The sequence below is a fragment of the Balaenoptera ricei genome, chromosome X, assembly GCF_028023285.1.
Source record: "Balaenoptera ricei isolate mBalRic1 chromosome X, mBalRic1.hap2, whole genome shotgun sequence".
NCBI classification, from domain to species: domain Eukaryota; kingdom Metazoa; phylum Chordata; class Mammalia; order Artiodactyla; family Balaenopteridae; genus Balaenoptera; species Balaenoptera ricei.
In genome coordinates, this window is record NC_082660.1 from 43,825,882 (window position 1) to 43,840,724 (window position 14,843).

General features: G+C 38.1%; 1 protein-coding gene and 1 pseudogene across 3 annotated transcripts in view; one reads left to right on the forward strand and one right to left on the reverse strand.

Moving 5' to 3' along the window:
* Positions 1-1,515: 1,515 nt before the first annotated feature.
* The window catches only part of LOC132356897 (zinc finger protein 81), an 83,724-nt gene continuing 70,396 nt past the window's right edge, over positions 1,516-14,843 (forward strand). The window contains exons 1-3 of one of the 3 annotated variants that reach the window (XM_059910100.1): positions 1,577-1,603; positions 6,433-6,477; positions 7,204-7,449. In XM_059910100.1, the coding sequence (XP_059766083.1) occupies positions 7,378-7,449 (72 nt within the window). In that variant the 5' untranslated portion in view covers positions 1,577-1,603; positions 6,433-6,477; positions 7,204-7,377. Of the gene's footprint in view, positions 1,604-6,432; positions 6,478-7,203; positions 7,450-14,843 lie in introns of all 3 variants that reach the window. The other 2 variants (XM_059910101.1, XM_059910099.1) reach the window with 2 other exon arrangements.
* Positions 4,411-4,717, reverse strand: LOC132357781 (ribosomal biogenesis factor-like; annotated as a pseudogene).

Below are 14,843 nucleotides of genomic sequence, written 5' to 3' on the forward strand. Positions count from 1 at the left end.
GACACCGCAGCTAAGATTTCCAACCCCAGTGCAGAGAGAAGGGGTATCTAGATACAGAATTCTGTATCTACCTTAACTTTACGGTTTCCAAGGAAACAGGATTCTGGGTTCGCTTCATAGTCCACCTACAGCCCCGCTTTGCTTTGAGTTTACCAAAACACTGCTTCATTCACATTTCACCTGAACTTCACCATTCCTCAGCATTCCATAATAACTCTCTTTTTTCCTTTGTTCAGTGAGCCACCCCATGGTTCCTCTGGCGTGTGGTCTCCCTCACTGACTGATAGATTTGTCTGACTACAGATTAATCCCAGATGGTCTTAGGCTAATTGGGATAGGACACCCTTACATTCCAGATTGTTAAACTGAGGCCCAGAGGGGATGTGGCTGGACTGAGAGCATCCAGCAAGTTCACACCTGAGCCCCTCAAAACACCTTCCTCACTTGAGGATTCAGAAAGGCCTTCAGAGGGTTACAGAGCCTTCTACCTCTTTCAGGAGGATTCCCTGGAGGAGATATCTGAACTTGGTTTTGAAAGATAAGTAGGCATTCCCAGGTGAAGGGTAGCATGACTTCTTCCCCTTCTGCCCCTGTAACATCTCCCGGAGGGCACAGGCATCTCCAGAATTTCCATATTGGGGGTGATAAGGGGCAACAAACTCGTTGAAGGGCAGAATCAATCTTGCCTTAAAGCTACATTTGCAAAGTAAGGGCACTATTACTATATAGATTTTATTTTATGAGAAAATAAAAATAAATTTTCCTAAAGATACTTTTATTGACATATTGCATTAGATCAAGGGAAAAAACAAAAATCATTATTGGTAAGAACTTTTACTTTAGCTCGAGTAGCTGGAGTGGGAGATAATGTAGATTATGGGAGCATCCAAACCCCACAGCCAACCCCCACAAGCCCAGCAGAGGGGAATCTAACACTGACTCCTCCCCCCCTTTTTCCCAGGGCTATATCTTAGGAGGGCTTGCAGGTCCCTGATTTCTTCCCTTTCTCCCCTCGCGGTATGTTCCAGGAGAGACCCGCAAGCAGTCCTATTTCTCCTTCTCATCCTGTGGTATCTGCCAGGAGATAACAGCCACGGGCACCTCTGCGTCTTTCCAGAGGCCTCTCAGCTTCTCTAAACATTATTACACAGATCCCAGGATGCCCGCCCAGAGAAACGTCCCCACCCCCGCTCCCCACTACCTGTGAGACAGCGCCAGTGCTCAGCAATGTGAGTTTAGAGGCTTCCTCATCCTCTGTACGGAATGTACACTCCTCCAACATGGCGTACCCCATGAGGAAGCGCAACCTGGGCGCGGCCATGTTCCCCGCCTGACAACGCTGCCTAGGGGCACTGAGGGCAACCAAAACACCGACTCCGTAACATCTCCATGTTGGCTCTGGCTGACTACGGCTTCGAATGTGATTTTGCGCATGTGCAGAACCGCGCCCCTTCGTGCGAAGCCCCAAACCCCGAGAAGGGGCGGTGCTAGGGGTGGTGACCGGAAGCTGCTGCGGTTTTCAGCCGCGGTTTAATAGTTGTTGTCAAGAGGATCCCAGTGCTCTTTGCCGGAGGGATGTGGAGGTGATGGGGACCCGGGGAGGGTGAGTGTTGGGGAATTCTCTGTGGTCAGTGATGGAATCGGTTGTCTGAACGTAGTTGGATGATTCGCTTGTTATTTTTCAGGCTTTCCTCTTTTCTCATATCAACGTTAAGGTCTTAAAGTTCACTCTGAGACCCACAAGGTTTGGTGCATTATGTTCTAAGTGTTTTCTAAGAGTTGATTTTTTTTTTTTTTGCCCATGAATTATTTAGAAGTGCGCTTTCATTTTACAAAAGTTTATCTTTTCACTAGATTTCTAACCTTAGTTTTCTGTGGTTAGAAAAATGTCTACATGAAGCTCATTCCTTGAAATATGAGGGGAGTCATGGCCTAGTCCTTGGTGAATTGTTTTATTAATGTTCCACGTATAATTCGAAAATAATATTTAATTGTTTAGTCGTCAGTTGTGTTACTTGTACTTTTTTTGTCTGCTAGTTCTATTACAGAGAAAGGAGAGATTAAGTCTTCACTGTGATGATGATTTGTTCATTTCTCCTTCCTGCTGCCCATGATCCATTTTGAGTTAAGTTTTGTATGAAGTGTGAGACTTAGATCAGGGTGCATTTATTTGGATGTCCAATTACTCAAGCACCGTTTGTTAAAAAGACTGTAGTTCCTCCACGGACTCGTTCTGTACCTGTGTCAAAAATAAATTTGCCATACTTTTGTGTGGCTATTTCTAGGTTCTCTATTATGTTCCATTTATTTATGTGTCTATCTACTTTTATCATGAATGTGTGTTGAATTTTGTCAATACTGTATGAATTTATATGGTTTTTCTTCTTTGGCTTGTTAATATGGGGGAATGCCCTTATTGATTTTTGAATATTGAATCAGCCTTACATTCCTGGAATAAGCCTCACTTGGTTGTGGTGTATAATTCTTTTTTTATATTGCAGGAATTGATTAGTTAATGCTTTTTTTTTTGAGGATTTTTGTGTCTAAGTTCGTGAGAGATGTTGGTCTATAGTTTTCTTTTTTTGTACTTTCTTTTTCTGGTTTTAGTATTAGGGTAATACTGATCTCAATAAATGAGTTAGAAAGTGTTCTATTTTCTGGAAGAGATTGTGTAGAATTATGTTATTTTTCTTTAAATGTTTGATAGAATTCTCCAGTGAAACCATCTGGGCCTGGAAATTTCCTTTTGGAAGCTTTTGATTATGGCTTCAATTTCTGTAGTAGTCAAATGACTATTCGGGTTATCTATTTAATATCTTTTCAGAGTATCTTCATATTTAATAGTGGGTAAGTTGTGGGAGTCTCTGTTTTGTGAGGAATTGGACTATTTCATCCAAGTTGTTGAATTTATGTGCATAAAGTGGTGTGTGGTATTCCCTTACTTTTCTTTTAATGGCTGCAGGATCTATAGTTATATCTCCTGTTTCATTTCTGATATTGGTAATTTGTGTCTTCTCTCTTTTTACCTTTGTCAGTCTTGCTAGAGGATTACCAATTTTATCGGTCTTTTCAAAGAACCAGCTTTTGTTTTCATTGATTTTTCTCTATTGTTTTTGTTTTCAATTTTATTGTTTTCTGCTCTTATATCTATTACTTCTTTCTTTCTATTTGCTTTGGGTTTTCTTTGCTCTTCTTTTTCTAGTATCTTATGGTGGGAGCTTACCTTACTGATTTAATACCTTAATTCTTTTCTAATATAAACATTTAACATTATAAGTTTCTCTCTCAACACTGCTTTATCTGCATCCTGCAAATTTTGATATGCTGTATTTTGATTTTCATTCATTACTTTTTAATTTCCCTTGAGACTTCCTCTTTGATCCATGGATTATATAGAAATGTGTTGTTTAATTTACAAATGTTTGGAGACTTTCCTGTTACCTTTCTGTTATTGATTTCTAGTTTGATGCTATTATAAACAGGGAACATATGCTGTATGCTTTCAATTTATTAAGGTTTGTTTTATGACCCTGGAGAATGTAGCACAGGTGCTTGAAGAGAATGTGTATTCTATTAGTGTTTGGCTGCAGTAGGATGGGTATACTCAGTTAGGACACCCTTTTCTTGGTCCTTTGATTAAGGGGAGCAGGCTTTTCTTAGAGCTTTTTTTGTCTGTAGCTATTGATGGTTCTGAGTTATAAACTTTTCTAGTGCCCTGTTTGTGATATATGGGAGGGAAAATGAAGCCCGGGGAACTCACCGCTATGTTGTTCCTTAGGCCCTGAGGTCTGTGGACTGTCTGCCTTTCCTTTTTACCTTTCAGAGTCTTTCTATTTGTATTTGCTGTTATGTCATTTTTTCCCTGGTCTCTTCTACATTCATTATTCTTTTCTACCTGTATTTTCCTGTATTAACTTTGTTAATTTACATTTTGCTAGGGAAGCATCTGTTTCACATCAATATTAAAATATGTTGCTATACAGTTATGCATAATATCCCACAATAACTACTTTGAAACACTGCCTCATCTGGGAAAGATTCTCATTCTGTCTCTCTCTCCCTCTCCTTCCCTCTCTCCCTCTCTCTCTCTCTCTCTCTCTGTGTGTGTGTGTGTGTGTATGTTTTTAAACTCTTCTTTATCTCATTTGCTAGGGAGTTATCTGTGACATCGGTCATTTTAAAGGACCAGCTCTTTGTTTTCTTTAAACTCCCATTGTTATATTTATTTGACTTATTTAAGGTTTTTGTTAATTACTATTTTCCTTTTGGGGGGTTGCTTCGTTTTGTTTTTTCCCTACTGCTGACGTTTTAGATTGAATACTTAGCTCTTTTTTGTTTTATTTATTTATTTATTGTATAAAACATTTACTTTGTTGGTCTTTGGGGGCAGTTTGATACATCACCAGTGCATTACAGCTGAGCCATTAATCTTGTAGCTTCCTCACCATTAACTGGTTCATTTTTATGACACTGCTGAGGAATCAGCTGTTTCTGCAGAGGTTCAAGAGAAAGAAAGGCCTTTTAAGAAATGTGCAGGTTCCTTTTGTATATCTACAGAAGCTGTTTCCACTCTATTAACTTTTTCATCATTCACAATGTTTATCTTCTTAAGATTAGTGGTAACTGGTTTTGCTGTATTTTTTAACCTTAAAGTTTTTTGGCTGGCTCTATGGAATACATTCCTGGACTTCTGCCCTCTTAGTTTGTTCTTGGCCATTGTCTTTGATACCCTCGTGCAGCTGCTCAAGCTCCAGGTGATACCATCTGCACCTGTTATATTTATCTTTAATTAAAAATAAAGCCATTTAAATCTATAAATTTCACTCTGTATACAACTTTAGCGTGTTCCATGACTTCTGGTAAAAATTGTTTAGCTACTGTATTGATTTCCGACTTTGATCCTGGGTTATTTAGCAAACTGTTTCTTTTCTTTTAAAACAGATTTATTTATTTAGATATATAAAACAGACTTATTTATATATATTCAATACCTTAAAATTCACCCATTTAAAGTATACAATTCAGTGGTTTTCAGTACATTCACAGAGTTGTTCAGTCATCACCACAATCTAATTTTAGAATATTTTCAACACCCCAGAAAGAAACCTTGCACACATTAGCAGATATTCACCATTCATGCCACCCCACACCCCCAGCCCTAGGCAACTTCTAATCAGTTTTCTGTCCCTCTATATTTGCCTATTTCGCACATTTCATATAAATGGAATCATAAAATATGTGGTCTTTGTGACTGGCTTCTTTCACCTAAGATAATGATTTCAAGGTTCATTCATGTTATAGCATGTATTGGTACTTCTTTTTTTATTGCCAAATAATATTCCATTATATGGACACACCAAATTTTGTTTATCTGTTCATCAGTTGATGGACATTTAAGTGCTTTCGGCTTTTGGGCTACTATGAGTAATACTGCTGTGAATATTTGTATACAAGTTTTGGAGTGGACATGGGTTTTCATTTCTCTTGGTAGATACCTAGGAGTGGAACCGCTGGGTCATATGACAACTCTATGGGTAGCATTTTGAGGAACTGCCAACCTGTTTTTCAGAGTGGCTGCACCATTTTACAATTCTACCAGTAATGTATGAGCTCAAATTCATTCACATCTCACCAATACTTGTTACTGTCTTTTTTTTTGCCATCTTTGTGTATATGAAGTGGTCTCCTAATGAATAGAACATTTTTTATTTTTAAAAATATTTATTTATTTTTTGGCTGTGTCGGGTCTTAGTTGCGGCATGCAGGACCTTTTGTTGTGGCGTGCGGGCTCTTCGTTGCAGTGCGCGGGCTCCAGAGTGCGTGGGCTCTATAGTTGCAGCAGTCGGGTTCTCTAGTTGTGTCGCACGGGCTTAGTTGCCCCGCGGCATGTGGGATCTTAGTTCCCCGACCAGGGATCAAACTGAAGTCCCCTGCATAGCAAGACAGATTCTTAACCACTGGACCACCAGGGAAGTCCCAGAACATTTTTGGTTTTGATTGCATTTCCCTAAGGACTAATGACGTTGAACATCTCATCTTATACTATAATCAGAGAATGTAGTCTGTCGATTCCCAACATTCAGACATCTACCAGATTTTTTGTGTGGTCAGGTTATTTGATAGAATTTTGTAAAAGTTCCATGGGCGTAAGAAAAGAAAGCATATTCTCTTTCTTTGGCACAACATCATCTTTATGTGTTTAAAATTTAATTTGTTCATACCTTTAATTTTATTTTACTCCTTATTTCTTTTACTCTTTTGTTTCCTCTTCATCTCATTTCTTAACTTTTGTTGTCCTAATTAAGTTCCTCTTCATTTTATGTGATATTTACCCTTTCCCAACAAGAATGACTAAATCTGTAGTGCCTGTATTAGTTGATCGTAATAAAATTGTACCTCAATTTGGACACAGAGACACCCTCCCCTCCCTAGTTCCCTCAACAGGAGAAACAGTTTTCACCTCTGGATGTTTTTGAGGTAATTAAAAATTTTAGTCCCAGGCTACTAGTATTTTCCTTATGGCATATCTCTTCTGTTTTAAGAAACTTTACTTAACATTTTTATTCCAAATTACGGTCATGTTTTCAACATCTGTTAAATACAACCATGTTTATTTTGAGCCTCCCACATAAAAGGTACCATGTGGTGTACCATTGAGAATGTGAACTTGGAAGCCAGGTAGACTGAGTTTGATTTAACATCACTAAACCTATGTTTCTGTATGCATAAAATGAGGTAATAATAACTACAGCAACACATAGATGACGTGATTGTTGTGCAAATTAAATGAGGTACCTCCTTCTGTATATTACATGATTCCTTGTAATAACAGTACTTGCTAATATGAATTAAATGTTTACCTGGGCCAGTCTGGTGCTGAGTGCCTTAAAAACATCATCTCATTTAATTTTCACAACCCCTTGAAATAAATAGTTTTGATTTGTTTTGGGAAAAAAATCTGAAGAAACATTTTCGTATTCATATAGCTAAAGGTTGGCAGAGCTAGAAATGAAGCTTTTATTAATTTTAGTCTAAATCTCATGGTCTTGCTCATATTCCATTTTGATGAATAACTCGAATCGGTGTTGATGTGGCTTTGTCTACTCCACAGTATCCAGTGTCGTGAACTATACTTCGGTGTCCTCAGGAAGCGCTTGTGGGGTGAATGTTGAATGCCTGACCAAGTGGACACTGTCTTTCCAGGTTTCTTGGAGTCTCTGTGGAGCCCCTGGGCCAGACCCCATAGTGAAGGCTGCAGGATCTTCCTTCAGGCCCCAGCAGCTCTGGTTGAGTCTACAGGTGCCCACCTGACCTCGGGTTCCTGGGAAGAGTGGAGTTGTCAGCAAGAGAGCCCGGGTGCTTAGGCCCAGGGGGAAGATGCCAGCCAACCAGTGCGCTCCTGGGCCATCCCTGGCCCTGACTACAGGGGGATGTGACAACTCCTGTGAGGTAAGGAAGAAGAAGAGGTGCCCAGGGACTGGAATTCATCCAGAATGAAAGATAATATCTCATTATTTTAATTTGTATGACTTTTTTTTAACCAGGCAACATAATCAGGGGATTTTTATTGGATTTATTTCTCTTATGTGAATTTCTTTTTCCTGTCCATTGCTGATTTATTTATTTTAGCTTATGGATGTTTACAGTTTTTTTTAATATTAAGGTTAATAACCCTTTATCATTCTTATATATTTTTGTGAATATTTTCTGCCACTTTTTAATTTGAAATTAGTTTCTAGTTTTATTTATAAGTGGCAAAAGGTGACAAGTAGTTTTCGAAGTCTTCTTAAAACAGTGGCTCTTCCCTGCTTTGTTTCTCCCAGATTCCAACTCCCTAGAAGCAAGCACTCTTAATCTTTTTAATGGAATTTTTTTTTTCGTTTTGGGCATTATCTATTGACTTTCCACTATGGAAGGTAGAGATTCAGCTTTTCCATGCACCTCCACTCATACACACATTTGCCTCTAGCTATCACTGTTTTGATTAGATCTACTGTCAAGGTTTATTATTGTGACTGTTTATAGTTAAGTCATGTAGTATCCATGCTGTGATTACTATTTCTGCACAACTTTTTCTTTTGCCTGGAATTAACTATTTTTTTCTGGATTAGTCATTTCTTTGCTTTACTATATACATATCAATAATTCAACTCCAAATTCTTTCCAGTTGTTTAAATCTCCACTCTGTATATTCAAACATATTAGGTAATGATCATAGTGACAATAATTATAAACACTCATATAATGTTTACTATATGCCCAGCACTGTTACACACACACTACATATACTAACTCATCTTCCTAACAACCTGGAGAAGTAGGTACCATTGTTATTCCCATTTTATGGAAGGGGAAACTGTGGCATAAACAAAAACTATCTGGCCCAAGTTAACACAGCTAGTAATGGAGTGGGGGCTATCTCAACTCTGGGTATCAATGTCTTCTCTTTGAAGAAATCTCTCCTGGACCTTACTGATTCACTGAAGGCTAGTTTGGTTGCTCTCTCAGCTTCACACACAGCTATGACCTTGGTGTGTTCTGTTCGCCATCCCTCAGGAAATCCTTTTTACCTCTGTCTTGTGTCAGATTCCCTTTCCTGGGAATCCTGTTTCTTCCTTCCTGTTTCCTGGATCCTGTGTCTTCCTCTTTCTTGGTTTACCCCCTAATTTTTTGGGAGCACATCCTCCAGTATATCCTTGAGAATGGATGCATGACAGGTGAACTTTTTGAAGCTTTGCATGTCTGAAAATGTCATGCAAGAATGTATTTATATAATATATATAATTGTATAAATAAACTTATAGAAGTAAAAAAAGTAATAAATACCATGGAAATATATTTATTTGACCCTGACACTAAATTTATCTTTTTGGCTGGGCATAGAATTCTAGGTTGGAAATCATTTTTGTGCAGAATTTTACAAGTCTGTTTCCAGTCTAGTCCTTTTCTACCCATACACACGTTTTCTCTGCTTTTCAAAAAACTATTCTTGTTCAGTTGTTGATCCTCCATATTTTAAATTCTTTGTCCTACTGATTTCCATTTCTTTTTCTTTTGCTCGCCTTTCTAGAAGTTTTTTTTTTAAACTTCATCTCCCAGATTTTCTTCTGTGTCTCTCATTAATGCTGTTCTATATTGTTGGAGGATGGAGGCAATGAAAAGTGCCCATCAAACTGGGAAGGTATCTTGAGACTGAAAAATGAGGCAGGCAGCTCCATATAATCAATGGATCAGTTTATTGTTATAGGGTAACTTACTCACAGGGTGGGATCAGGGGGGCGATGATCCAGAAGTATTTGCAGCTGCATTCTGCACAGCTGAGGGACGATTGGGACAATTTCACAGTTAACCTAGGGTATGGGGGTACGTGCTTGGAAACAAGAAGTGCATTCCTAAGTCAAGATTTATGAATGGGTAACTGGTCTTATGAGCACTGGGAATATGTCAGTGAAGGTCTTCATTATTGTTTATAAATTTATTTTATTTTTATTTATTTTTGTCTGCGTTGGGTCTTTGTTGCTGTACGTGGGTTTTCTCTAGTTGTGGCGAGCGGGGGCTATTCTACGTTGTAGTGCATGGGCTTCTCGTTGCGGAGCATGGGCTCTAGGCATGCAGACTTCAGTAGTTGTGGCACGTGGGCTCGGTAGTTGTGGCTCACGGTCTCTAGAGCACAGTCTCAGTAGCTGTGGCACACGGGCTTAGTTGCTCCGTGGCATGTGGGATCTTCCTGTACCAGTACTTGAACCCCTGTCCCCTGCATTAGTAGGCGGATTCCCAACCACTGCGCCACCAGGGAAGCCCTTCATTATTGTTTAAAGACTACCAGAGCGTAGAGGCCACCAGACCTAATGATCGTGAAACAATATCTATTAACTACAAAGCCCTTGGTGACAGAGAAGAGGCTTACTACACAGTACAGCTCTAGGCAGGGTCACTGGAAGGACAGGAGGAACTGCAGAGGCCCAAGATGGCATCTGTTATGATAACAGCCATACATACGTTTTATTTTAAATAGCTCTGTTTCTTTTCAGGATATTCCCTTATAATAGCATACTATTTTTGTTTTATGGATGTAGCATCTTATCACTCTAAGGATATTAGTAATAGTTTTTTAATCTAATTTTTAAAAAATAATAGACACATGGCTCAAAAATACAAAATTAAAATATATATAAAAATTATAAATATACAAAGCTATATAGTCTAAATTCTCTTACCCATCTTTCTCCTATCTGTTTATCTCTCTTTAATACATATAACCAAGTTAGTTAGTTTTCTCTGCATGAGTTTCTTTATGCAGATAAAAGCAGCTGAGAACATATTCTTATTTTCTCCTTTTAAGTTCACGAAAGGTGTCCCACAAAACAAATAATTATCAATTTTTAGTAATTTTAAGTCTTTTGGTGAGATAGAATATGAATTATAAACAATGCTGCCATGAACATTTTTGTTCATGTCTTGTCATGTACATGTGTCCACCCCTCTCTTGACTATATGCACGGGGTGGAGTTAGTGGGTCGTAGATTCAGCCTATCTTTTAAAAATGTTTTTATTGTGAAATATAACATATATCCAGAAAAGTGTGCAAAACAGACATGTACAGCTCAGTGATTTTTCACTATGTAGGTCTAGAAAATGCCCATAGTCAGCATTCCAGAATCCCCCTACTCCCAAAGATAACTACCCTCCTGACTTTTATGATAATTACTTCCATTGAGAAGAAAATCACAAGACACAGAGTGGAAGAAGAAACAGACAACAGAGGACTTATATCCAGGATGTATAAAGAACAACAAAACAATAAGAAAAAGCAGACTACCCGGTAGTCAGAGGCCTTATTTGAATAGGTGTGTAACAAAGGAAGAAATCCAAATGGTTAATAACACCTGAGATGGTACTCAATCTCTTTAGTCATCAGGGAAATGCAGAAGTTAAACCGCAATGTAATACCACTACACTCCCACCAGAATGGCTAAAATTAAGAAGCCTAACAATGACAAGTGTTAGCAAGGATAGGGGTTCATATCAGTAGTTCATATACTCATTTCAGCACATATAGCTGCTGCTATGTTAGCTAATATCAGCAATTCATATGCTGCTGGTGGGAGTGTAAATTGGCACAATCTCTTTGGAAAACATTTTAGCCTTCTTTATCAAAGCATACATAGACCATATGAGGAAACACTTCTCCTAGGAAAATACCCAAGAGAAATCCTTGGCTAATGTACCGGGACACACATTTAAATGCTCCCTGTAGCATTACTTGTAACAGCAAGAAACTGGAAATAACTTAAATGTCCATCAATAGTAGAATGGATACAGAAATTGAACATAATATTGAGTGAAAGAAGCCAGACACAAAATAATTTGTATTGTTTTAATTTATGTAAATTAAAGCAGAACAAAACCATATTGTACAGGGATGTATGGTTAGGTCGTGAAACTCAAAAGCAAGTGCTTACTATCAGAGGCAGGATAGTGGTTTCCATGATTGATGGGGAGGCTGGGTGGAAGGAGGGAAAGAGGCATGAGGAAGGTTTCTGGGCAAAGAGGTGGCAATGTTCTGTTTCCAGACCAGAGTGGGAATTACGTAGGTATTTGCCTTGAATAATTAGTTAAGCCAAATGTTTATGTTTCATGTATTTTTTGAATGAGTATTATATTTTGTAAAAATCTTTTGAAAAGGAAAAGAATACCTACCCTCCAATTTTGACCGCAGTCTCCCATAAACCCTTTCCAAAGACAGCTACAAAAACATACATACATACACACACAGACACACACACACTCTGCTATAGCCATTTTTAAACTTCCAACACTTTTCTCATTTAAAAATAAATCTTGGTGATCATTAAATGTCAGTAGATGTAATGAGTTGCCTCATTCTTTTTAAAGGCTGAATCTTATTCAATTATATGGATATATCACAATATAACCAGCCCCCCGTTAATAGACATTTAAGATGCTTCCAGTCTTTTGCTATTACAGACAATGCTGCAATGAAAATCCTTATTTCATCCTTATACATATTTCAGTTAACACAGGAGGGACTATGTTTAAAGAGAAATTTCTGCAAATGGAATTCTCAGGACAAACGATATATATGCATTTTCATTTTTGATTGATATAGCAAAATGACCTTCTTTGTGGGTTGTATCAGTTGTATAAGAATGCCTGTTTTCACCATACCCAAGACAGAAGAGTGTCTTGTCATATTTTTCTTTCTGGCCCATATAATAAGTTAAAACATGGTATCTTAGTACAGATCTAATTTGCATTTCTCATGTTATGACTAAGGTCGAATCTATGTAATTGTGTTTAAAGATCCATTTATATTATTTTTCCTGAGCTGATTTTAAACTTCCTTTGCCCGTTTTTCTATTAGGTTTTTGGTATTTACGTATTAATGACAGTAGCTCTTTGTCTTTTATATGGGTCCCAAATATTTTCCCTCAACTTCTCAGTTGTCTTTTAAAGGAAAATATTGACTTTTTCTCCGTGCATTTCACATAATTGTGCTTATCAATCTTTTATGTCCTCCAAGCTTTGTGTCATAAGGAGAAGGCCTTCCCCATTGCTCAGCTATATTTTAAAAAAAATTCCTGCATTTTCTTTTTAGTATTGATACTTTCATGTTTTTAGTTTTGCTTTTACTTCTGTGATTATCTGGATTTTTGGTTGTTGTTGTAAAGCCTTAGCTAGGGATCAATCTTCATTTTCTTCAAGATGCCTACACATTTGTCCCAATACCAGTTATTGAATAACCTATATTTCCCCACTAATATGCAACACTACATTAGGATATATATATATAAAATATTTATATTCTAATACATAACTCTGGGTATATTTATGCACCTTATTCCCTTCTGTTGATCTAATAGTCGTAGTCTTTATGATTCTAATTCCTCTGTATTTATAGTTTATTCTAATACATAGGAGGGCTAAGCCTCTGATTACTCTTCTTTTTCAGAAATTTACTGTTTTCTTGACTGTTTTATTTTCCATACACAATTTATAATCAGCTTACCAAATTTAAAAATAATCCTCTTGTTGTTGTCAGTGAGTTTGCATTAAACTTGTATTTTAAGATAGGACCATTCGTCTCTTTATGATAATTCAGATTTACTACTAAAGTACAGAGTATGTCTGTATTTTTTTCAAGTAATCTTTGCATTTTCCATTAGTGTGATAAAGTTTTCTTCAAGTATATTTTTGACATCAGTGCTTATTTCTGTTATCTAAATGAAAAAATACAATGCAAATGTATATGAATGTACATCATTACAAAATGGAACTAAAATGACAATTATACACACAAGAGATAGTTGGAGAGTGAGTGAAAGGAAAAACAAAGAATCCTGTGGTTCTCTTATTCTTGTTCAGGAGAACGATATCGATATTGATAGACCTTGTTAGAGAAACAAGCGTATACTTATGGTTCTCTTTTCTCCACATCCTCTCCAGTATTCATTGTTTGTGATCTTTTTAATGATGGCCATTCTGACTGGTGTGAGGTGATACCTCATTGTAGTTTTTATTTGCATTTCTCTAATAATTAGCAATGTTGAGCATCTTTTCATGTGCCTATTGGCCATCTGTATGTCTTCTTTGGAGAAATGTCTGTTTGGGTCTTCTGCCTGTTTTTTTGATTGGGTTTTTTTTATTGTTGTTATTGAGTTGTATGAGCTGTTTGTATATTTTAGAAATTAAGCCCTTGTCAGTCACATCATTTGTAAATATTTAAGGGAGACAGATTTCTAATCTCAGTTAAGCATTCATGAGACAGAATGGGGAGTTGGAGGGTCTGTGTCTGGCCTTGTCTGCAGATACAGGCAAAAGGAGAAAGGTCTGCATTTGTTCTTGTCACAGGTAAACAAGGGAGTTGTTTACAGGTCGTATGGGGGTCATGGGAAAGAATGGACAGCCAGACTTATCTAAGTCATGTGGGAAGAATGGTTGTTTGTGGTAGGTCATTTCTCGAAAAGGAACACAAATAGGTAGGAGGGATTTCTTAACTGTCACTGTTTTCAGGACTCAGGTGAAGTTCGACATTGTCAGGGGTTCTCAGTTCTGTTTGAAAACTTGCGTCTAGTCCTAGAGGACCGTGCCCCCGGCCACATGGCATTCTTCTGCCCCACAGAATGGCTGAGTGATGACCAAGGGAAGTGGTTCAGGGAGACATTTGGAGGTGTTGGCAGGTGTTTTGCGTGTGAGATGCAGGAGCTGGGACCCTACCCGCTGCTTCTGACAGACTTCTCAGCAAGATTAAGGGGAATGGTGATAGCATCCTGGTAGTAGGTATTGGAAGACCTGACAGTTAAATTTAAGGCTCTTGCAACAGTTTGGGAGAGATGTGCCAGGGCATTTTCCTTTGTGAGGAAGGCTCCAGGGGGTGGTTCTGAAAGGCAAAGATCATTAATGCCTGTCCCTTTCCTGTACTTCCTGAGGTCTGAGGTGTTTCCTCTTCAGGTTCTGTGTTGTTCCTCATCCTCTACTGACACAAAATCATTATGGCCCATTCTAGTAGCTATAAATTCACCTCCCCCTGCCCAATTGTCTTCTACTAGTTCCCAGACCTTTCATCTGAATGGGTCAGATACAAGAAAGACAAGGACATTTTTATAAACTCACAGAGATCTGTTATGTTGTACACTTTGGCCCATATGGGTCACTGTAGGGAGACATAGTAAGCAATGTACTGAACCAAGTAGTAATTAGCCTTGTGATCTAGGACAGTGTCCATCCAACCAGGGAATCCAGGTAGCTGAACCAGAATTAAATCTCAGTCTCTCAGGCTCCCTCCCTGCTGGCTGGGCTGCCACACAGAGGGTTACCAGCCA